The sequence below is a fragment of the Megascapheus bottae genome, chromosome 1 (genome assembly GCF_031878675.1).
Source record: "Megascapheus bottae isolate mThoBot1 chromosome 1, mThoBot2.hap1, whole genome shotgun sequence".
Classification (NCBI taxonomy): Eukaryota; Metazoa; Chordata; class Mammalia; order Rodentia; family Geomyidae; genus Megascapheus; species Megascapheus bottae.
In genome coordinates this window covers 96,570,535-96,595,201 of record NC_143509.1, presented here as the reverse complement: position 1 = coordinate 96,595,201, position 24,667 = coordinate 96,570,535, and the positions used below count along the sequence as shown (strand labels likewise).

The window sequence follows — 24,667 nt, the reverse complement described above, 5'->3', positions numbered from 1 at the left end:
TGTATTGGTACTGGGGCTTGAACTCAGGGTCTGAGTATTGTTGCTTATCTATTTTCTACTTAGGGACAGCAGTCTTCTACTTTAGCCACAGCTCCACAATTTCTTATATTATTGCCTCAGCTGTTTGGCTCATAGAAGGTGGGTTGAGGTAATGTTTTAAAAAACATCTGGCCTTACATACATGAGTAGGGGCGTTTTGCTGTTGTTTTGTTTTGCTTTATTTTATTGTTGGCTTCTTGGTTATACCATGGAATTGACCATTTTATGTGTCTCCATTCTAATATCTTCTCTAACTCAGGTTTTGAGGGTGTGCTATGACGTGGGTGTTGACATCCCTTCCAAATTCTGATGTTGGTATCTTAGTTCATAAAGAGATTTGTGAAAGGTGATACTCTCAGGGGGCAAGTAGGTCCCAAGGGCTCCACCCTCATTAATGACACTAATCCCCTCAGGAGCCCAGTTGTCCTTCTCCTATTTGGGGATATAGCGGGAAGGTGCCATCCATGTGGAATGGGTCCATGCCACACGCTGGACCTTGTGGTGTCTTGATCCTGGGCTTTCTAGTCTACATATCCACGAGCAGTGGATCTGATGTTTATACATTATCCAGTGTAAGTGGAGTCCAAACTGATTAATTTTAGTGTTTCATCATAATGGGCATTTTTAGTAGAGGCCATTGTTACATGAGTTTTTGTTTGAGGTACAACAACACGGATGAAATAATACTTCCCTGAATTGTATATTGAGATGGAGAGAAGTGTCTCAGTAGCTTTTTTCCCCCCTAGGTTGGCTTCAAGCTGTGATACTCCTATCTACGTCTGTTGGGATTATAGGCAGATACAACCATACTCAACCTTGAAGATAAAACTTTTTAGCTGGAAATATCATTAGAACTTCCAGGTAGAAGATGTTATTGTTACCTTCTGTTTTTCTTTCTTTCCCCCCTCCTCCCCCAGTCATGGGGCTTGAACTCAGGGCCACTGTCCTTGGGCTTTTGTCAAGGCTAGTACTTTATCACTTGAGCCACAGCATTGCTTCCAGCTTTTTCTGTGTATGTGGTAATGGGGAATAGAACCCAGGGCTTCGTGCATGCTAGGCAAGCACTCTACCGCTAGGACCCTTCTTTTTTTTTCCCTCCAGTTACCAAAGTAGGATCTTCAGAGGAGCTTCTGCCTCCTTCATTTTACTGACCCCGATATGAGTCTCCTATGTCGTGGTTTTCCAAGAAAATCATGTTTGGTCATATAACTCAAAATGTCCTTACATATTCCCATTACACCCAAGTATCTATTTTATGTAGCATTTCTAGCCCCATCTCGTACAGTCATCACTTTGCAGTGTTGGGCTAATGGTACTTTCATTCCTCAGAGAAGTTATCCTTACCTCTCTCTTTTCCTGGAGAGTTTTGCCCTTCCTCTTTTTATAAATTTTATCGCATCCTTGCTTATTTCCCTTCATGTAATAAGCTAAGCCACATCCTGGCCCTTAGAGACTAAGTTCAACTGATAGCTCCTCCTTGAGGAACTGGTCTGTATCACCTTCTCACTCACTATTCATAATAGCACAGTAGCTGTCTACCTGGCCCCAGCTGGTGGGCTTTGTAAGGAAGTAGTTTGTTCTCATCCCAGACAGAGCAGGTGCACTACCAAGGCTGGCTGAGTTGAGTGAATGGACAACACCCATTCTAATTCTCACATAGATATTCCGTTTTACTCAGACCATTCACAAGCAGTTTTTAGTTAGTCCTAAGTATAGCTATTTCAAAATCTATTTTTATATACTCTAGTGATGCTGTCTTTTAGATGATGTGCCACTGTATTTTATGTCCCACTGAGATGGAAAGAAGATACTGCCGATTAAGCCATAATACACCATTGTGATTGTAAGATATATTCATTTTTAGAGATATTAAAGCACAAAATGTGTTTCTTCAGCTTAATGAAATAGAGAATTATATTTTCCCCATTAGAGCTTGTCTTCCTAATTGTATAAGTGCCAAACCATTAGAAGTCATTTCCAAATAAAAAGGATTGACAACATTTTTGGGGGGGTGGGGGGCAGTCCTGGGGCTTGAACTCAGGGCCTGGGCACTATTCTTGGGCTTTCTCAGGGCACACGCTCTACCACTTGAGCCACAGCACCACTTCTGCCTTTTTCTGTATATGTGATACCAAGGAATCGAACCCAGGGCTTCATGAATTCTAGGCAAGCACTCTACTACTACGCCACGCTCCCATCTCAGATTGAAAGCATTTTGAAGGCGCCCTCCCTACATTTAAAAATGAGGAGGAGCGTTTGGGCTTGCTTCCTAGGAGGGCGTGTGTCAGGACTCTTGGTCTTTTGATATTCTTTCATTGCTGCTCTATGTTAGGACACACCAGGAGTCTTCCTTTCTGAGCCTCAGTCCTTCTCTTTCCAAAGATGGGGACTCCTAGGTAATTATCTCCTTCGATTTAAAAGAAAACATTTATAACAATTTAAAAATCATTATCTTCACTGATTGTGATTAAAATCCTTCCATTAGTTCATGACATTTATCACCCATCGTAGGTATAGTTTCCACCATCATTCTTACCCAGTGCCTTTGGGTTATTGCATTAAAATGCTAGTTAGTCACAGCCATCTACATACTAAGTACATTGCCAAAGTCTTCCTTCCTTGCATTTCCATTGCCACAGCCTTCTGACAAGCAAGAAGAGTTGAAATCTCTCTGCAGTCACTTTCTCCTTTTTTAATTTTTATTCATTTATTTTTATGTCAGTCATGGGGCTTGAACTCAGGACCTGGGTGCTGTCCCTGAGCTTAAGGCTAGTGCTCTACCACTTCGAGCCACAGCTGCACTTCTGGTTTTCTGGTGGTAAATTAGAGATAAGAGTCTCACAGGGACTCTTCTGCCTGGGCTAGCTTTGAACCGTGATCCTCAGATCTCAGCTTCCCGAGTAGTTAGGATTATAGGTGTGAGCTACCAGTCATTTTCTCTCATGCTTTCTGGACAGCATAAGTGTCAGATGCTTCCACAAAGACAAGGAGATAAGAATTATTCAAGATTCTGTCTGGAATCACAGGGTGACAGGCCAGTGAACAGATTTGTCACCCTTGTAACAGTGACTTCCCCAAGTGGCCAATGATCTTTTGGCTGTCATCCATGGATTACAGGTTATCCCAGCCTTTGTTTTTCCCAGACAGGGTTATCCATCCTGGCCTCTTGGGAGCGTGTCTTCTCACCAGGCATGCCTCCCACCTCCATGGCTCTCTCTCCCTCTGTGTCGATGGTAGGTCCAAGCAGGGAATTGGGCAAACTGAAGAATGACACAGTGGGCCGTGGCCTTGGCCTGCTCATGTGGAAAGGGGATTGATCTCGTGTTGATGGTATGCGGGGCTAAAAGACCTCCACTTAGCTGCATGGAGGCTGGGTTAAAGGGTAACATCAGATAGCAGGGATCATAATAGAAATGGCTTGTTGACCTTTCATACTTCTTACTTGTCAGGGTGGGTAGATAGGACTTCAAGACCAGTAACAGTTGTCATGTCCTGGACTCTGACCCAGGGCTATTACCCATGGTGGAAGACTCTTCCATCTTTATGCTGAGCTGTGGGCATGCAAAACCCAGTGAGAATTAAAATCTTTCATGAGATGTTGGAGCTGATGACTCATGTCAGTAATCCTAGCTACTCAAGACGTTGAGATCTGAGGTTCTTCCTTCAAAGGTAGCCTGGGGCAGAAAAGTTCATGGAACTGTTATTACCAGTTGACTACCAGAAAGCTTGAAATGGGTCAAAAAGTAGAGCACCAGGCTTGAGCCAAAAAGGTAAGGGACAGCAACTAGGCCTTATTCAATCCCTAGTACTTGTACCCTATCCCCAAAGTACCACAACCCCTCATTACCCCCACAACCAAAGACCCATCTTACTCTCTTTCTGGATCTCCACTCTTGACAGTGAACTATGAGTGCTCTCTTCCAGCCCCGACCCTGCCATGTGTCCTGGGAAACCTGTTTTCTACCTGGGAAGATTTTGTGCTTCCATGGCAACAAGAGGCTGGTCTGTGGATGGGAAAAGACCTGGGTGGCTCAATTTTGGACAACTAGTTACTAAGACCAAGTGAATCTGAAATCTCTTCTGAGCTGAGGTGTTGATGTGTTCATGAGAAGATTATTCTGACATACAGTTTAAGGATTATGTTCTGTTATGTTTCATAGGAGGCATGAAAGCACTTTTAATGATTACATCCTCTCTTTTCTTCTCATGAGCACCTAGGCAACCCAGCGCTCTCTCAGTGGGAACACCCTCCAAGTTAAGTAAGCCATGGTCGTGAAATCACAAAGAAGAGATTTCAGCACTAGAGAAGTTAATACTTCCAATTCCATTTGCACTTTCTTTTGGGATTATATTTTCCACTCTCTCTTACAATGACATGGATGGGCTTTTTCTGTGTGACTCAAATGCCACCGTTTGAATGGCATTGAGTGGCCCTAGATGGTTGCCACTCTCAGAATGTTAGGTGGAATTTCCAGCTGCCCAATTTCCTCATGTCTTTTAGAAAAAACGAGAATGATGTGGCTTGGAATTTGCAAAATCATGGAGATCTTATGTTGTGTCCAGAAAGGTTCTTCGCACTCTGAGCAAGAGGTAGCTTGTTTATCAGAGCCATCCTTCAAGATAGCCTGGGTGGTTGGGATGGGAGGGCTAGCTGTGGAACAGGACCCTTGGGGACTTGGGTTTCTACATTTCCTCAAGTGACATAGCAGGAAGCTTCTAGCAGGTGACACAATGCTGTAATGCTTTGGCAGTTACAGTTGACGGTGTCTTAAGTGCAGTTGCAAGCAGATAAACACCAAGAACTTAAGGAAACTTAGAGGAGTATTTTGGCCTAAAGCCATTTACACAGTGTGAGCCAGAGAATAAGCTTTCCAGAAATGGTAGGCCCCTCCTCACCTCCTAAAGGGATAGGTAGACCTTATTTCTTCATTTTGAAATGCACTGACTTAACTCCTAAGAAATATGGTAATGCCTGCCTGCCCTGGCTGATCCTGCTTGTTAAGTATTGCCAAAGATTCACTGCTCTAAAATTAAAGTTATTATTTTAGTAGCTAGTTCCCAAGTTATAGCCTCCTTAGTGTAAGAGTCTATGACTCCATCCTTTGCTGAATTACCTTGAGATGTATTAGGAAGTAAAAGTACTCAAAGCTAGGGTAAATCTGTGGGTACAGAAACGTTGGGAGATTCTATCTGGTGGATTGGAGTGTGTTTATGCTTGTCTTACAAAACTGGTTAGACTAAAATTGTTTCAACCATGCCTCATGGGACAGGAACTTGAGCTCTGATCATGGACTCACTTCATCTGTGTGGAAAAATTGATTCGATGCTGAGAATTCTGGTTTTTCAGCAGAGCCCTGGGTTGTCAAGTGGTAACGAGATTCTTCTCACACAAGGCAGGGCACCGCAGCTTTGCATAGGAGTCCCCGTTACAATCTCATTTATCATTAAAGCCTGGCTGACCTTGACATAGTGTGTGTGTGTGTGTGTGTGTGTGTGTGTGTGTGTGTGTGTGTGTACATGTGCATGTGTGCCAGTCTTGAGTTCAGGGTTTGGTGATGTTCCTCAAGTGCTAGCTCAAGGCTAGCACTGTACCATTTGAGACACAACTCCACTTCTGGACTTTTGGTTGCTTAATTGGAGATAAGAATCTCATGGACTTTCTTACCTAGGCTAGATTTGAATTGCAATCTTCAGATCTCAGCCTCCTGAGTAGGTAGGATTACAGGTGAGACACTAATGCTCAGTGTGCGTGCGTGTGCGTGCGTGCATGTGCGTGTGCGTGTGTTCGTGTGTGTGTGTGTGTGTGTGTGTGTGTGTGTGTGTGTGTGTATCTGGCAGAGTGGCCCAGCTACTCTGGCCCCACCTGCAGCTCTCTGCCTCTCCTCAATCCAGGCCTAAGGAAGATAGCAGTGTTTAGGGACAGTTTCCTGTGAAACAGCTTATCCTATCATTTCTGAATTGTATGTTCAAATTGTCAGGTGTCAGGATTCTTTACAAGAGCTTTATCTTGTGTGATGGTTGTTCTTAATGTACTATGTTATTTCTCTTCTCTTTTTTGGCCCTTTGGTTAATCTTATATTGTAACTGTGTCTGACTTTCTTACCTGGTATATTGTATATACATTTATTTGTTTATTTGAAATAGGAAAAGGAAAGGGGGAAAACAAGATGATTGGGAGGTGGTTGGGAGAGGGATATGGGGACCAAAACTTCTAAAAAAATTTAAAAAAAAAAGAAAATGAGGGAGGGAGTGACACTGTTCAAAAAGAAATGCATTCATTACCTGGTTTATATAACTATAACCTCTCTGTACGTCCCTTTGAAATAAAAATAAATAAAAAAAAGAAAGGGTCTCTAGGATATGGAAACAAAACAAAACAAAAAAGAAATGCTGGTGTGAAATTGACACTGAGCCTGTGAGGAAGGATGAAATTCAAAGATAACACTCATTTCACAGCAGTCTTAGAGTGGAAATTCCTGTCTAATCTTAGTATAAGGACGTTTGACAATCTTTACATGTCCTATCTGAATTGCTTGTCCCCAAGCTTATTTTAAACAGACTGGATGTATAGCTCAGTAGGTGAGTGATTGTTACCTTAGCCTCATTTCCCTGACTTGATTTTTCCCTCTTTGTGTTTCTTCTCTTATTCCAGTAGAAATTTTCTTTGTTTTGTTTTAAATGATATATTCTTGGAAGTCACATGTAAGTTTTTTCTTAAGTAAAATAATGGTTTAAAAGTAAGTTAAAAAGGACTGAGGCATTTCTTTCAACCATAATTTGTAAATCATTTAAAAATTTCCAAGCCTGGCACTGGTAACTCAGGCCTATAATCCTCGCTACTCAGTGGGCTGAGTTCTGAGGATCACAGTTTGAAATCAGACTGAGCAAAAAAGGTCTAGAGACTCTTATCTCCAGTTAACTCCCCAAAGCCTGAAGTAGAGATGTGGTTCAAGTGGTAGATTGCCAACCTTGTATGAAGAATGCTAAAAGACAGCAGAGGCCCAGAATTCAAGCTTTAAGACCTGAACAAAAAGTTAATTTCCAGTGAACCGGATTCATTCACTCATCCATCAATTTGGATTCAGGAGCTAATGTCAGTGTGAAAATTCAAATCTTTCTGGTGCTTATTCCACATAAAATGTTTGTTCCCTCTTTCCTCCGGCCCACTTAGGTTCAGGGTAAAGGAAAATCTTTCTAGTTTTCACTGATTCATTTATAAAATATTTTGGGACCTAAAAAGTAAAATACAGCAAAAAGGTTAATTTATTAGTTTTTTGGGGGGTGGGGTGGGGGTGGGGGGAGTCCTAGGGCTTGAACGAGAGGCCTGAGCACTGCCCTTGGGCTTTCTCAGGTGGCTAGTGCTCTGCCACCTGAGCCACAGCACCACTTCAGGCTTTTTCTATGTATGTGCCCAGGTGTCCAATCCAGGGCTTTGTGCATGCTAGGTGAGCACTCTACCACTAGGCTACGGCTCCCTATCCCCATTTTTTTTTTCTTTTATAACTCCTAGTGCTTTATGTTGATTCTTTGTTTCTTAGAACAGCCTTTTAGGTAGGTGTTGGTAAGACAGATCTTATACTTCAGAATAGTGATTTTTACTAGTCTAAGGTCATATCATTTATTAAGTAATAGAGCCAGTAATTGGACATTGTTTTTTTTGTTGTTGTTGTTTGTTTGTTTGTTTTATCAGTCGTGGGACTTGAACTCTAGGCCTGGGCGCTGTGCCTGAGCTCAGCTCAAGGCCAGCGCTCTACCACTGGAGCCATAGCTCTGGTTTTCTGGTGGTTAATTGGAGGTAAGTGTCTCATGGACTGGCTGGCTTAGAACCTCCATCCTCAGATCTCAGCTGCCTAAGTAGCTGGGATTACAGGCATGAGCCACGGGTGCCTGGTGGACATTAGTATTCTGAAGGCAAGTGCAATACTCTTTTCTTCCTGTGCTTTGATTCCTGTAACTACCATGGTCTGACAAATGGCAGAGAGTTCCTTTTGAAATTGTTAGAGGTGATCGACGTTTTCTGACACATGTCCGTTTCACCTTTAGTTTTATTGTGGAGTTGGAACAGTGGTAGCTTCTCAGTCTTGCCTATTTCTGCAGGCGTTTGAAGCCTGAAGAAAGTTTTGATAAGATCTTAGCCATTCCAGAACCCACACTTCTCTGTGAAAACTGGCCATTTGACTTCTGACACAGGAAGTGGCTCTGAGAGTTAAGGGAGAATCAGAATGAGATTGAACATTTTGGTATAGCAGTCATTCACTTCTCTAGGTTCATTCAGGGTCCAGTACTGATGGAGTTTGTGAGCATGGTGTGTATGTGTATGTGTGTATGTGTATGTGCGTGTAGTATGGGAGAATCTGAGGTTACCTCATCTACCCACTGGAAGAAATAATTCTCTATTTATTCTATAACAAACTTAAGATGATCTCATTTACCTTAGACTCAGTTTCATACTAGCCCCATAACAATAGCTCACCCTTAGTGGAAATAGCCAGATGCCAGGGCCTCATGCATGTAATCCTAACTACTCAGGAGGCTGAGATCTGAGTATCCTGGTTTGAAGCCAGCTCTGGCAGATAAATGCAAGAGACTCTCATGTCCACTTAATTATCAGAAAGCTGGAAGTGGAGATGAGGCTCAAGAAGTAGAATACCAACCTTGAGCTAAAAAGCTAAGAGGACTCTGCGAGTCCCTGAATTTAATCCCCACAAGGACAGAAAATCATAAACTGAGCACACAAACCAAAAATCAAGAGTACAAATAATAGAACAGCTTACATTTACATGGTCATGTTTGTGACAACCAAATGGTTTAGGAACTATCGTTTCCTTTTCTACCCCCCCTTTGTGTGTGTGTGTGTGTGTGTGTGTGTGTGTGTGTGTGCGTGTGTGTGTGTGTGCACACGTGTGTGTTTGGGCTGGTGAGGCTTGAACTCAGGGCCTTCTCTGTTTTTGGCACCTTGCTGTCCTCTGGTAAGATGCATTTATTGGCAGCTCTTGGAGAAAATCCAGATTACCCATGTTTCATGATGCATCATTCATTCATAAGGCCATGGTACTGTCTACCTGTTCTACGCAAAATGAGGACTTGTTGATGTATTCATGCAAAAGAACAATCCTGGACTCTTTATTAGGCTATTTTATCCAACAATTCCACAGCCAGGATAGCAGTAATCTTTTTTTCTATCCAAAGTTAGGGAAAATTAGACTTCGTTTACTCAGTGGTGTTTTCCTTTAGTTTTATAAGTAATATTCTTAAACTTTGACCTTTTTCTTCTTGTGTTTCTTTTGTTCAGGGCTTAGATAGAAAACATGTTAATTCTGATAGTTTTATTATTATTAGTTTTAAACCAAATCTGCATTCTCAGCCTTTGAGCTGCAGGTGGAGGGACAGCCACCCGCAGGCCCCCTCTGCCAGCCAGCATCTAGCCTGCAAATTATTGGCAGCTGGCACCGTAATGAGTTCATTTCAATATAAATGGGTTGTTGCTTATTAATTTCTGCCAGTTCCTAAGCAATTCAGGAACTGCGTTGGAGATTTGGACATTTAGGGAGAGCAATTGGGGAAGGAGGGTGCCCAGGCCAAGGGAATAAGCAGCATAGCAGGGGGGTGACCATGGAAAGGGCATGTATTGTGGGGAAATGCTGGGGTGTTGCTAGGCCCATCCCTCTTTCCCCTGAAAGTGTGACTTACCAGCTTCAGGGTAACATAGTACATTTTCCGAGCTCAGGAGGAACTGAAGTTCACTTCTTGTTCTGCATGGGTGGATACGGATATGTATCTACTTACTGTTTCAATGTGGGTACTTGCTTTCAAAGTAGGCAGTTCTGCCCTTCCCAGTTCAAGTGGGTAACAGCTCAGGTTTCCACCTGGTTGAAAACACAGCTGTAGTAGCCCATGGAAGAATGTCCAGTTGGAAAGTACTGAAGGGAAGTCATACAAGGAAATGTTTTTGTCTGTCTTAGGAATTATAATCTCACTTCAAAAGACAACCTTAACACACCAGTCTGGGTGCTCATGGCTCACACCTGTAATCCTAGCTAATTGGGAGGCTGAGGTCTGAGGATCCCTGTTTGAAACCAGCAGGGCAGAAAAGTCCGTGAGACTCTTAGTAACTAGCAAAAAGCCAGAAGTAGATCTGTGCTTAGATAGTAGAGGCCCAACCATGGACCAAAAAAAGCCATTTGAGGGTCCAAGGCCTAATACAAGCAACAAACTAGTAAGCCTACAAACTACCATTACCTGCTTGTTCCTGGAGCTGTCCTTATCAATTTTCTTCTTTCAATAACTGTTGCAATATCTAATTTAAAATCTTTAAGAAAATGTGCCTATGAGAAGGTCTATGGATTTGGGTAGGCTCTTTATTATTTTGAAACTGTCATTTTCTTCACCCACCATTATAAATGAAGCTCATTAGGAATAATTCATAATCCTTCATTTCCTTCTCTTTTCCTTGGAGACCTTTTGAAGATCAAGAGAGGACAGTGGAAAGAACCCCTCTGAATATCTGTTTCAGCTTAATCTTCTGGGCCAGATTAAAATGATTGTGACACTTTTCAGAGTTATTTATGACCATGGATGTAAATTTGTTGAGATTTACTCATCTGTCTGACTAAAGCTGCCAATCTATATCCGTGGCTAAATTGTGCATCTTTTAAATTGGGGCACTGATTTGATAATGTTGGGGGAATCAATGAAAATGCTCATTTCTCTTCTTCTGGCTGACCATTTTCTTTCCATTTTTCTGTCTCCTCTGATCCTGTCTTCTCTAGATGTTTGGCACATTCTCCCAAACTCAGGTGAGACTCTGCGGGCTACCTTTTTGGCAGGTGCTGACATACTCCTCAAGCCCAGTCCCTGACGCCACTGCCAGCCCCAGAATCTAAATGCCACAGTGCTCTTGGAGCCAGTCCAGCTGGGGACCACTGTTGCCTTTTAAGGTAAGTTTGTGCCTAAAGATTTGAGTCCGAAATGAATAGAACTGCTTAAAAGATGGAGGAACAGGTCTATTTTACAACCATTGAAATTGCTGTGCTGTGAGAGCTTGTGGGAAAAAGAATTTGGAATCCCTTCCTTGCATTACAGTTACACCCATCCAATAATTTCAGAGCTTTAGTGTGGAAAAAGACCAGGTAGATCCCCTATGAAATCTTTTCTCCCTCTGTGAGTTGCCCTGGGGATCTTTTATCTCTTGAGTGTAATAGTCTGAATATTGGATTATGTTTGAAAAAAGACAAACCTAGCTTCTAAATCCTACCTCAAACAATGATTTATTTTGTTTCTGCTTTGCCTTAATCTTTACAAAGCAAAAATAAACACAGTCGAAATAGTAATCTTCTAAATCGCAGGTGATTTTTGATTGGTTGTTGAAGTTTCTTGTTTAGCCTTGTGAGTGAAGGGTGTTTGTGTGAAACTTGGTAACATTCTTTTCATGGGTTCAAAACGATTAAGCAAAAACTTTGAGAACTTTGTGTCAGTTTAATCTTAGCTCTCCCCCTTCCTCTCCATCTTCAAGCCCAGCATCCAGTAGGGAGAAAACAGGCTTGAAATCAAGACCTCCCACTGGAATCTAATTTTAAATTTGCAATCTGTTGTCTTGTGATTTTTGCTTCAAATTTAACTTAGGAATAAATATATTTCATCTTTCCCCCTGCAGTTTCGGAGGTCTGTTTTCAAGTCACAAGAGGGTAATCATTACATTAATTTTAATAAGTTTTTTTAATCCTTTAGGGGAGTGAAAAGTAATAATACTAATTATGCTTGCAGACATTATTACATCCCTTGTGGTTGAATTTTACACTCTCCTTGCCAGCAGGCAAAAAATGTTCTCTCTGTTAACTTTGAACTTGAGTGTGATACAGATATGATTACCAGGGCTTGTCCTGGGGATCACTGTACTCTTTGTTTTTTGGTGGTGCTAGGATTTGAACCGAGAGCTTCATATTTGCTAAGCCGCTTCTCTACCATTTGAACCACAGCTCAGCTCCTTATCCTCCTATTTTTTTAAAATTTCTTTTTCTTTTCTTTTCTTTTTTTGCCAGTCCTGGGCCTTGAACTCAGAGCCTGAGCATTGTCCCTGGGCTTTCTGAAGGCTAGCGCTCTACCACTTGAGCCACAGCACCACTTCCAGCTTTATTCTATGTATGTGGTACTGAGGAATTGAACCTGGGTATTCGTGCATGCTAGGCAAGCACTCTACCATCAGGCCAAACTCCCAGCCCTATGCTCCTATTTTAAAGCCATCTCAATGATGAACAGTCCCTCTCAGACTAGAACTTTTGTCATAGGCTTGATGTGACAACAAAGACACATGGCCTAAGTCACATGAAAATTATAATAAAATGAGAAGAGGTACATAAATACAAATAACCCTCTCATGGAGATGACTGGAAGAGGACAAATTACTTTTAGAATAAAAAGAGAGCCATTGAATCCAAGCTAGATAATATTTCCTTTATTTTAGGTGATTTTCCCCCCTTAAACCATCTGTTTGGAGTTTGGGATTTGTTGTAGGTGTGTGCCTAGTGCCACATCCTTACTCTTACTTTGAAAAAAAAAAAAAACGACAACAAAAACCCTCAATGACTTAAAACTCAGTCACATGTTTTATTTATTTTTCATTCCTTAAAAAAATGAATTACATGGTGACAGAAGAGACTTTAGGGGGAAAAGGCAGCAATTTGTCAAGCTTAGATGCTTTGAAAATGCATCCATGGATGTATATGTGGGAAATATTTACTCACTAGTACATATATTTTTTGGTGCACATCTTAGGGCTTGAACTTAGAGCCTGGGCACTATCCCTGAGCTTTTTTTGCTCAAGACTAGTGCCCTGCTTGAGCCATAGCTCCACTTCCTACTTTTTGCTCATTAGTTGCAGTTCTGCCACTTGAGTCACAGTTCTATTTTGAGCCTTTTGGCAGTTAATTGGAAATAAGAGTCTTGTGGGCTTTTCTGCTTGGGCTGACTTTAAACCAAGGTTGTCATATCTCAGCCCCTGAAAATCAAGAATTACAGGTGTGAGCTATTGGTACTCAGAATGAATGTGCATCTTAAATAGAAGTTTTTCCTTATTGAAGATATGAGGAGTTTTGCTTCAGAGGTATTTGGTCTTAGTCTGGAATCGTTCTTTTGATTATTTACTCTTGACTAGAGAAAGTCATGACTAGGCGACCCACTAATTGGCCTTGGGTCATGTGGTGTTTGCCCTGCTCTTCTACAAAGGGGCTGAGCATACATCTGTCTACCCGTGGTGCCACTGGGCCTTCTGGTGTCATTAAGGAATTAGATAGCCTACGTCATAAAAATATTCTTATTACCTTCTTAGCTTTAAGGAGGTGCAGTTATTTCTAGACTGCTTTCTGTCTTTCTTTTTTCCTCTTGACAGTCTGTGGCTATTAGAGTATTTTTTCTGTATCCTCTACCCAGGACTTTGACCATGAGCTGACTTTTTATTAATTGGACTGTCTTCTCTTGTATTATTGAGAAATATAACATTAAAGTAATGAAAAACTTAATATACTTGTTACATCTCGCATCACACGGAACTTAATTTTTCCTTCCCATATAACAGCTAGCTCCATCTTCCAAGCTTCATTTCTTTGTAAAGGTAATTATTCTCTAAAAACTAACATATTCCCAAAGAGCTTTCATAAGAAAAGCCCTCTGATATTAAGCATGCTTTCACACCTTAAAAAATATGTATTCCATCTTTCTACTCACGTATCGTCATTCTCATTCATAATGACTCAACATCACTATTGTGAGCAGTTAAGTTTTTCATTAATTTTGAGAATGTTTACCTTGACCAAGAGAGTACGCTCGTAATAGCTGCTTTTAAAGTCTGCTTCTAGAAAGACAGGTATTCACAGACACCAATGGGAAATTCTCAGTTCAAGCAGGAAGGAATTACTGAGTTCAGGGAGAAATTTTCCTGTTTTCATTTTTTTCCTCCAAGGCTTTGCCTTATTTGGAGATTTAACATCTATTGCTTTTAAGAATAAAAAGAAACATGCACTCTAGTATATGGAAACAAGAGGTTTATCTTGTGTGATTGTTATTCTTAATGTACTGGGTCATTTCTCTTTTTTTTTTGCCCTTACGGTTAATCTCATGTTGTTACTATATCTGACTTTTTGTTACCTGGTATGTTGTATATGAGTTTGTTTATTTGAAATAGGGAAGGGAAGGGGGAAAGCGAGATGACTGGGAGGGAGTCAGGGGAAGGGAAGTGGGGGAAAAAAAAACATGAGAAGGGGTATCAATGTGTGAGAAGTAATGCGCCTACTACCTGCTGGATGTAACTGTAACTCTTCTATACATTATCCAACAATAAAATAAAATTTTAAAAAGAATAAAATGGAACATGTAGCACTGTAGAAAAATCAGATTAAACAGAATGACTCCTGTAATAGTTGAGTCATCCGTAATCTAATAAATTGTCCTCTTACCACCTCTCCCCATCCAAAAGACTTCTTTTGACAATTTGAATACCTGATTGGTGTTGTCAGATATTACTTGTCTTTATCTTTGGAAATGAGTTCTTTTTCCTGGTTCTTTGGAATGCTTTATGGTCATTTTGACTATTATATAGTGAGATTTCAGGTCCTGATAGAATCGCCTAGAGAATGTTGAATTTGTTTTTGTTATGTTTTTGGTAGATAATCTACCTGCCTGGGTTCACATTTGAGCTGAGCTTTGTCACATTTGGGTGTCATTCTGAGGCTTGGACAGCTCAGCAGTGTGTGTGTGTGTGTGTGTGTGTGTGTGTGTGTGTGTGTGTGTGTGTGTGTATTTGCCAGTCCTGGGCTCTGTTCTTGGGCTTTCTCAAGGCTAGAGCTCTGCCTCTTGAGCCACAGTACCACTCCCAGCCTTTTTTTTTTTTTTTTTTTAATTCTAATGCCTTTTTTTTTGAATCTCACAACCTAAAGCTTTTCAAAGACAGATACCTCTTGTGTTTTGTTTTTTCCTTTCCCTTCATTTTTTTTTTTCTGTTGTTGGGGTAATGTATAGAGGGATTACAGTTACATTTGTCAAGTAGTACTCTTGGCCTTTTCTGTGCATGTGGTAAGGAGGAATCGAACCCAGGGCTTCATGAATGTTAGGCGACACTCTACCACTAGTCCACATTCCTGGCCTCGACAATGTTTCTCTTTTCGAATTGGTGCTGGTACTGGGGCTTGAACACAGGGGGTATCGGTGCTGTCCTTTAACTTTTTCACTCAAGGCTGGTGCTCTACCACTAAAGCCACAGCTTCACTTCCGCTGTTTTATGTGGTCAATTGCACATGATACTTTCATGGACTTCTGTGCCTGGGCTTTGAATTGAGATCTTCAATTCACAATCTCTCTAGTAGCTAGAATTAGGATGTGAGCCACCAGTACCTGGCAGGACTGCTCAGTTTTAAATCTTTTTTTTTTTTTTTTCAGTTTTAAATCTTTATTGTCTTGCTTTCGGTCATTTATAGGACTACCTGAGAATGAATCTATGCTGTTGTGAGGGTTTGTACACAGCAATGGGGAATCTCCCCCTCCCTCCTTTCTCCTTTCTCTAAGATCTCCACTCACTCTCTGACTTGCTTAGACCATTCTCAGTTCTTGTTTTTTCTGGGCAGAACTAAAGAGTCTGTCCTAAGACTTCAGCTTGAGTAGAAGTTCTCTCTTCGTTTAACAGAAATTAGAATGATAAAAACAAAAGTGATTGGCTGGGTGCCTGAGGCTCATGTTGTAATCCTACCTACTCAAAAAGTTGAGATCTGAGGATCACAGTTCAAAGCCAGCCCATGCAGGAAAAGTCTGTGAGACTCTAATCTCAGTTAACTACCAGTGGAGCTATGGCTCAAAGTGATAGTGTTAGCCTTGAATAAAAGAGCTAGGGGACAGTGCCTGGGCCCTGAGTTCAAGCCCCATGACTGATCAAAAACAAAACAAAACAACAAAAACAACTCATCCTTGTAGGTGTGACTTTTTTAAGTTTTGAATCATCCTCAAGCTGCCCACTTTTATTTACATTTGGGTCTAGAGATTTTAGTTGTGATTGGTTGAATGAAGATGAGCCATAGTGATCTGGTACCAGATAGAACCAATTCAGTTTTGTTCTGATTTGTAATGAAAATTCTCTCCCAGATAATCAGCTCCACCTTTGGTATTTAACCTTCCTTTGGGCCATTGGTCTGTTGTATTTGTTGATTACATTTTACTAGATTATGTTCAATACATTTTTAATTCATTAGAAATATGATATAATGTTCTAGGTGTTTTTCAGTTAAAAAGAAGGTATAGGGACCCAAATATATGTCTTCTGGAAGAATCCCTATATTATTTACTGTTAATTAATTTTGTGGTACTAGGTATTAAAGCTGTCTACCATGTAAACCACGTTCATTCTATGCAGTGAATAAGATTATTTTTTCATGCTTAAGTTATTTTAGCACCCCCTTCCCCATCTCCCTCTAGTTATCTCATATAGAATTTTAGGGCTCTTTTCAAACTTCTTAGAAAAAAACTTTCATAACAAGGAATCTTTCTATATTCCCTAGAAGCTCATTTAACTTTGCTTGGTTTAAACTTCTCGGTGACTCTGCTGCCATTCCTTGAGAAGCATTCCTGGTTGGATTTGGGAGATTTGGTATTCATCTCTAAATTCTAGTCCTAAAGAGAAAAGCTTTGGCTGCTTGGAAAGAATCTTGCTATTAAAAGTGCTACTAATACAGCCGAGCCAGTAGCATGATACATGGTCCATTGTCATTTACAGTGATCGGGACCATTTTCTTTAGGAAACTTCTCCTGATGCTTTGAACTTGATTTCTTTCCTTTATTCTTTTTTTTTTTTTTTGGTGCTTGTACTGGGGTCTGAATTCAGGGCCTGGGTCTATCTTTAACCTAGTTTGCTCAAGGCTAGTACTCTACCACTTAAACAGGGTTCCACTTTAGGCTTTCTTTTTGTGGTTAATTAGAGATTCAAAATCTCATAGAATTTTCCTGCCCTTGCTGGCTTTAAACTATAGTCCTCACATTTCAGCCTCAATAGTTAGAATTACAGGTGCTTTTCTCTTAGTAGAAATGAACTTAACTAAAAAGTGGTCATTGAAAAAAATGTCTAGGCCTGGGAGTGTGGACTAGTGGTAGAGTGCTTACCTAGTATGCATGAAATCATTCTTAGCACCACATATACAGAAGAAGCCAGAAGTGGTGTTGTAGACCAAGTGGTAGAGTGCTAGCCTTGAGAAACCTCAAGGACAGTGCCTAGGACTTGAGTTCAAGTACTGTGTGTGTTTGTGTGTGTGTGTATTTTTAGTATTGCTAGGCTGGAGAATTAAGATAGCACCAGTGTTAATGCACTGAAAGCTAACCTTTCCATTTCTTGTGCTGAGTTACCTGTTCATCTTGCTTCTTAAGACAGCAGTCACAGAAGTATGAACATAGTGCTTTTAAATATAGTTACTGCTAGTAAAAGGGAGATCCTCTTTCTTGGAAGAGTCCCTCTGAGAATCCTGTGATGTGTGGCCTCCCAGGGAATATTCCAGTACGGAAATAACTGGATGAGTTACCTCTGAACTCATGCAGCACGAGGTAGAGGTTTCTCTCTTCTTATTAGCACAAATTGCATTTGGGTAAAGGTACACGTGTGAGAGCTGGGCAGGGGTTTAGGTAGAATAGTACAGCGGCGGATAGATTAGATTCCAGTGCATTCTGTCTGTGTTCAGTGCTCACTGTGTCGTTATTTCCTGTTTTCCTTTTTATTTCAAATCTTCCCTGGTTAGAATGTCAGTTTCATGAGGGTAGGGACTGAGCCTCTTGTTCAGTACCATTTCTCCAGCTCCTAGAACATGGCAGGTACTCAGTAACTATTTCCTTGATGAATGACTATGCAGGTAGCTACAAGACCCTGCTATCGATGCACCCAGCCATCTCATTTCCTTTCAGGTAGTTTTTGTGGGCCTTGTCTTAAATATGTCTAGTTTGAAAGGAAGTTGAAAGATTTTCTTTAGTCAGCATAGCTTGAGCAGAGAGTCACCCCCGTTGGGCTTTGAAGAGCTTTCTCTTGCCTGCCATGGGTACCAGATTTGTGTTATCAGTTCAGGGCCAGAGACTGGAAAAATGTTAAGAGAGGATTTGAATTAACCTACTGGTCCCTGACAAGTTGAGTCACATCTGCTGGTTTCACAATGTGAGTTTCTGTGGAGGGGGCAGCATGTACCAGATTGGTGTTCACAGGTTGGATTTGCTCCCAGAAATAAACCCATTCGTCTGCTGCTGAACACAGTTTTAATTTTATTTTGTTCTGTCCATCCCCACCTCCACTCCAGAACCCCTCCAAAAAGCCCTCCTGTCTGCTCCCCAAAGGTTTTCAAAGTGCTGTGGAAATGCGTGATTCAAACCTGTTTTCTTTTTGACTTGGATTTACCTCTTGAGATGCCCTCCCATCTTTTACTGATTATGAATTATGAATGCAGTCCAAATAAAGTGACAAACACCACCCACAAAATAATCCCAACAAAAAACATGGAAAAAATTGTCAAGCAGGGGAGATAGTTTACTAAATCCACCTCCAGATTTTGTTTTGTGAACTATATGTCCATATAGTATATGTGCACATAATCCCATATTCTTTGGTTTGTGCTTTAGAGTTTTCAGTTTATGACTAGCATCAAGACACACTTTTAAAAACTGAAAGATCTAATTGCAGAGCTGAGGAAGAAAGTTAAGGGGAGCTAAGGTTTGAACTGTGCAAAAGCTTCCCCCTGCGGGTGTCTGCCCCCAGGACTGGGGCAGACTTAGAATTCTCCAGTGGTGATTTCTACACACTTCCCAGCTCTGGCCAGCATCCCAGCAGGCGATGGTAGCTGACACCTGCTATCAGGTGAGAGGATGCGATCCTGCCAGGGCCCTGGAGAAGCCGACTTGCTTCTGTAACCCCATCGTCTGCTCCCTGCGCCCTGTCTCTAAATAACCTGTACCCATTCTCCCAGTGACTCAGTTGTCCTTCTTCCCTCTTCCCCTCCCACCTTGCTGCAGATCATAGAACCATGGGAAACGCCGAAAGCCAAAATGTAGACCATGAGTTTTACAGAGAAAAGCATGCCAGCCTGGGGCGCAAGCACACCTCGCGCTCTCTGCGCCTTTCGCACAAGACGCGCCGGACCCGGCACGCTTCCTCGGGAAAGGTGATCCACCGCAACTCGGAAGTGAGCAATCGATCCAGCAGCACCCCGAGCATCCCTCAGTCCCTGGCTGACAATGGCTTGGAGCCCTTCTCCCCGGAAGGCGCCCTAGAGGACTTCGGGAGCCCCATCTGGGTGGACCACGTGGATATGGGCCTGAGACCCGTGTCTTACACGGATTCCTCCGTCACGCCCAGCGTAGACAGCAGCAGCATCGTGCTCACCACAGCTTCGGAGGGGAGCAGGCTGGACCGCCGCGATGACGCGCCCTACTTGGCTGAGGGAGGCAGGAGGCAGCATCCCTATACATCCAACGGGCCCGCTTTCATGGAGACGGCGAGCTTTAAGAAGAAACGCTCCAAATCTGCAGACATCTGGCGGGAGGACAGCCTGGAATTCTCACTCTCCGATCTGAGCCAAGAACATTTAACAAGCAACGAAGAAATCTTGGGTTCTGCCGAAGAGAAGGACTGCGAGGAGGCTCGGGGGATGGAAACCCAGGCGAGTCCGCCGCAGCTAAGCACCTGTCAGCGTGCCAACTCCCTGGGTGACTTGTACGCTCAGAAAAACTCCGGGGCAACGGCGAATGGGGGACCCAGGAGCAAATTCGCTGGCTATTGCCGGAATTTGGTGTCTGATATTCCCGATCTTGCAATCCATAAGATGTCACCAGCTGCTGCAGAAGACAGCCTTCCGTACAGTAATTACAACACACTTCCCTGTAGGAAATCTCACTGTCTTTCTGAAGGTGCCACCAACCCCCAAATTAGCCATAGCAACAGCATGCACGGCAGAAGATCTAAAACCACTCAGGTAAAGGATGGGAATGTCGTTTGGTAGTTTGGAAGGGTGCATGACTCCTGGACTGCATGAGTTTTTCTTTGCTCTTATAAATTCCCCTTCTTTAAATCGGGTGTTAAATCGGTGTTAACTCGGGTGTTAACTCGGTTTGCTACTGCAGCTGCTTCCATCCTCTTATAGTTCTATAGTTATGGGGAGGGAATTAAGGAAGGGGGGGGATATGGGGTGATGTAGTAAGAATAAATAAAAGCTGCAAGTTCAAGTTGGAAAGCTTTGGAAAGCTGCATCTTAGAGTCTCCTATGGTCTGAGCTGCCTTCCAGATTTGGTGCCCACTGTGTAGGTAAATGGATATGGTGGGTGGGGGCACCAAGAGCTTCTTGCTTTACTGCAGCAGGTGGGAAGAGACTCGTGGGCAGCTCCTTTGAAGAGGCATTTCCAGTTCAGAGAGGGCTCCGGTCACTTGTCAGCTTCTCTCCCAGTTTGGCAGGCTTGCTGTCTTACCAGGAGCCATTTCAATTTCCTGTTCTTGCAGTGCTGGCCAGCCCTGTCTCTGGAGGGAGGTATAACGGAAGGAATAGCATGGGTGGGTTCCGTTCCTATTTTATAGCCAATTCATTTGACCTTGGGCAAACTCTGACTTCTAGTTGTTCCTTTGAAAAGTGAGGATAAGGATGCTTAGCTAGCCTGCTTCTGGATCCAGTATTGGTGAGAGTGGGTGTGAACACACTTTTAAAGTGGGTATTTTGCTAATGGACTCTGCCTCTCCTTCCTCCCCCCCCCCAGCTTATCTGGCAGTGGCGATAATGGTGATAATATTAGCATTATTCAATGCCACGCACTCCTGCATGCTCTGGTCCTTTGGTGTTCTGATGATGGTCTCTGGGAGTTTGGGGTTATGATGATTTGAGGCTGGTAGAACCTGCTTCAGGTTAAAAGTCCAGATTGAGTTCATTTGCTTTGAATGGAAAGTTGGGTATTGGGGTGACCAGTAGTGGCAGGCACAGTAGGGGATGTGCTCTGCACTCTTCCCCCTCCCCCGCCTTGCTGCTTTGCAAGTCCTGTGGGAATTTGTAGGTCGACTTCTGTCCAGGGTCTACGTAGAAGGGACTGAGAGTGGAGGGCTGGGACGAGTGAGAAACGAACACTGGCATTAGGCCGGCTTTCTTGTCCAGGATGGCTTTTGCTGACGGTGTCCAAGCCAGATCTTCCTGGTTACACTGCTTGCTCGCGGGGTGGTTGTGGGGAAGTTCTTCCTTCCTTGAGACTTTAATATCTTCATCCGTCACACTGGCCAGAATAGGGTTCAGGTACTTCAGGCCCCAAGGGGCTGTCCTGAAGGTGGCCACCATCATGTCAGTGTCACAGGTCTGGCTCAGTTGGCCTTGTGGCTTTGCACTGACAAGACACACTGTCATTCTTTTGCATTACCTCTGACCTTCATGTTCACCTAAAGCAATATTAAGGGAGCAATGCCCTGTGGAAGGGTTGGGAGTCTGTGATCTGGTCTTCCATTTCAGTGGTTTTAACAGTGAGGACAGCTGGGCCTCTATGTCCCCCTATACCCCACTTAGGAGAGGGGTGAGAGCACTGAGGCATGGCTACCCACAAGAGGAGGACACAACAAGGCAGCTCTCCCTCTAGAGCTGGACCCACTGAAAATTCTCCTCTTGTATGAAATTTCTAGTCCTTGGCTTATTGCCTTCTGAAATTGTTAATACATGGAAGTGAGATCATCGAAGTGTGGTGTCTCATAATGTCACCACTTAGTGTGATGCACAGTGCTATGGGTGAGGAATCCCAAGGAGGATATTTGCATCCTGCTGGGGCTGCTTATCCACAGGGTGACCTTGAACAAGTTACTCTGCCCTCTGGAATCATTTCCTAGGCAGGGAGAGTGACACCCGCCACTGCCAGGATCATCTGAATAATCAAATGGGATTCCATGATTGGAAACCTTTTGCAGAGCCCATGAAGTGAACAGAAGGATTATTTTTGTATTGACTTTACATGTTGAGTGAGGATCTTTAATGACTTGAAACAAACCCCAGAATTATCCACAACACTATCCATCCACCCACATTTCCTAGTCTAAGTTTGAGCCCACTATGTTCCAGTGTATTTTAAGAGACGGTGTGGAAGCTTCCCTGAAAAAGCATTCTTTTTCATCAGTAAAAGTTTTTGACCCAGGGGACCTCTCCAGTGAACTTGAATCATAAATATTAGAGTCTCCTTGTCTGCCCTGGTGACGTAGCTGAATTGCTAATAGTCCTGTCAGCAATTTTACTTGCCTCCCCCCCCACCAAAAAAAAAAAATTCTGGCAGACATTTGACCCAAGAGCATGGCCTCTAGGCCTGGAGAAAATACATTGCATCCAAAATAATATGAACAATTTCATTTGATTTGGAAATGATCAAAAAAGTGTTTTTGGCTATTCTTCCTGTTTTTGTATTTGTTCGGTAGTTGGATGTATTACTGAAATGGGAAGGCTGTAGAGTTCAAATTGAGATTTTGAGAAGTGACTCCTATTATGTACCACAAGATCTGACAGACATTTAATTCACATATATTGATGTATGTGTGTGTGTGTGTTTGTGTGTGTTTATGTATGTGTGTGTATTTGTGTGTGCATACCATGTGTGAATGTTGTATTACAAGTCAATAGTATGAGCAAAGGCTTCTACTGTTGGGAGCAAAATTTACTTTATTGATTTCTGTAAAAGTATATAGATAAATGGTTCCTCACTGGACTTAATTAATGGCATGTTGGCCAGAACTTGGCTCTTGAGAGGAGAAGCAACCTGATGTCTTGCTAAAGACGAGAGCGTCAGCATATCCAAGCTTGGATTTTGAGCTTGTTACTGGTCATTTTACCTCTGGATAGATTTTACTAACAGGAGCTGATGAGAAGATTCTGGAAGGGAATGAGAAGAAAAGCTCACAACATAGGCCTTAGCATATAACTCACAGTAAATGCTGGTTGTTAGATGTGACGGTGAAGTGTGGTTTACTGTTCAGCTCTCTGGCACTCTGAGACCTTCAGAAAGTGAGTTGGAAAGAAAGGAAGATGCTGAGGGCTGTCCATTGTATAGCTGGGTTCTAAACTTCTAAGGGAAGAAATGGCTCCAAATCCTTGTTTGTCTATTTGTGCTGTGGCTCAGCTCTCCTGAGCATGTCTCAATGAGCTGTAGTGATTAGATTGCTGCAAGAGGATTCAAGCTAAGGTATGGTGGTAGTAATTAAGCTTATAGTTTGACTGGTCAGTTCCCAATACCTGAGCATTCCCAGAATTCCTGAATACCTATGTGTGACTGGACACAGGGAAAGACAACTCTCTGCAGCAGAGCTCAGAGATTTATTTCAGGTTGTTCAAGTTACCAACTTACCTTATAAAACCTTAGAGATCCCCTCCCTACCTAACAATTTTCTTTGAGAGAAGAAAGCTGATCTAAAGAGATTAGGTGACAAGGACTCACAGCTAGATTAAAATCCTGATCTTGGGTATCTGTGGAAATTGCCTTCCAATGCTTTTATGTTACCTTTCAGTGTTTTTGTTCTTGTTTTTTTTTTTTTTAATTTTAAGATCAAAATTCTCACTTGGGGCACAGAAGCAAAAATGAACTTGTTAGCCAAAATTAAACAGTTACTTCCCACTCTTATTGTATGAAACCAGTGGTTATGGGAAAGAGGTAACCAGGAAAACCTCCCAAGAAGCCATTCCTGATGTTTTCTTTGATTAGCAAGTCATTGACTTGTTTTTTAATCAACATAAAAGGAACAACATTATCAGTAGATAAGTTCTTAGAAAACTTGTGCTCTTTTTTTTTCTTACAAAAACATTTTGTTTTGTTTGACAACTTTGCTTAAATGGTTAGAAATAAGTTTGTTTTCCAAGCTGCAAGTTGGCATCTTCAGTGAACTGATTTTTATCCTTTGGTCATAGGTTCCTTACAGAACCAGCCAAAAAATTGGAATTGAAAAAAATTCTGGCCACCCTCTGCATATCATTTCAGGACATCCCTCTAAAGCACATTTTCTTGAGACAAAACAGTTTCACATGAAATCTGTTTTTAAGTAACTTCACTTATCTTCTGTTAGATTTTTCTTCTCTTTTGAAATCCTGAGCTTCTTGCTTTACCTTTCTTTATTGGTATGTAAATTAAGTGCTGAGCTATTTATTTTGAAAACAAGTCCATCCATTTTCATCAGGAATATCTACTTCCTCTGCCAAGTTCTTTTTTGAGGGAGTGGGAAGGTGGGTGGGGAGTTTGAGAGACACCAGTTCTCAGACCTCTTTGGATTTTTTTTTTTTTTTTGCCAGTCCTGGGCTTGAGCTCAGGGCCTGAGCACTGTCCTTGGACTTTCTCAAGGCTAGAGCTCTACCACTTGAGCCTCAGCACCACTTCCGGCTTTTTTCTATATATGTGGTACCGAGGAATCGAACCCAGGTCTTCATGCATGCTAGGCAAGCACTTTAACCACTAGGCCAAACTCCCGGCCCCCTCTTTGGATTTTTTTGTTTGAACTCTAAGAAACTTCCGTTTATGTGGTTTATATCTGTCAGTATCTATCGCTTAGTGATACAAAATAGGAATATCAACAAATAATTAGTTTACAGTTAGTAATGATACCCATCACATGTTCATATAACTGTCTTTTTCTTTAATA

At 42.1% G+C, this 24,667-nt stretch overlaps 1 protein-coding gene across 3 annotated transcripts in view; it reads left to right on the top strand.

Moving 5' to 3' along the window:
- Tiam1 (TIAM Rac1 associated GEF 1) overlaps positions 1–24,667 on the top strand; it is a 335,042-nt gene that overhangs the window by 198,082 nt on the left and 112,293 nt on the right. For all 3 annotated transcript variants that reach the window (XM_090348555.1, XM_090348551.1, XM_090348565.1), the window contains 2 exons: positions 10,809–10,976; positions 19,054–20,012. In XM_090348555.1, coding sequence (XP_090204681.1) covers positions 19,065–20,012 — 948 coding nt within the window. In that variant the 5' untranslated portion in view covers positions 10,809–10,976; positions 19,054–19,064. The remainder of the gene's footprint in view (positions 1–10,808; positions 10,977–19,053; positions 20,013–24,667) is intronic.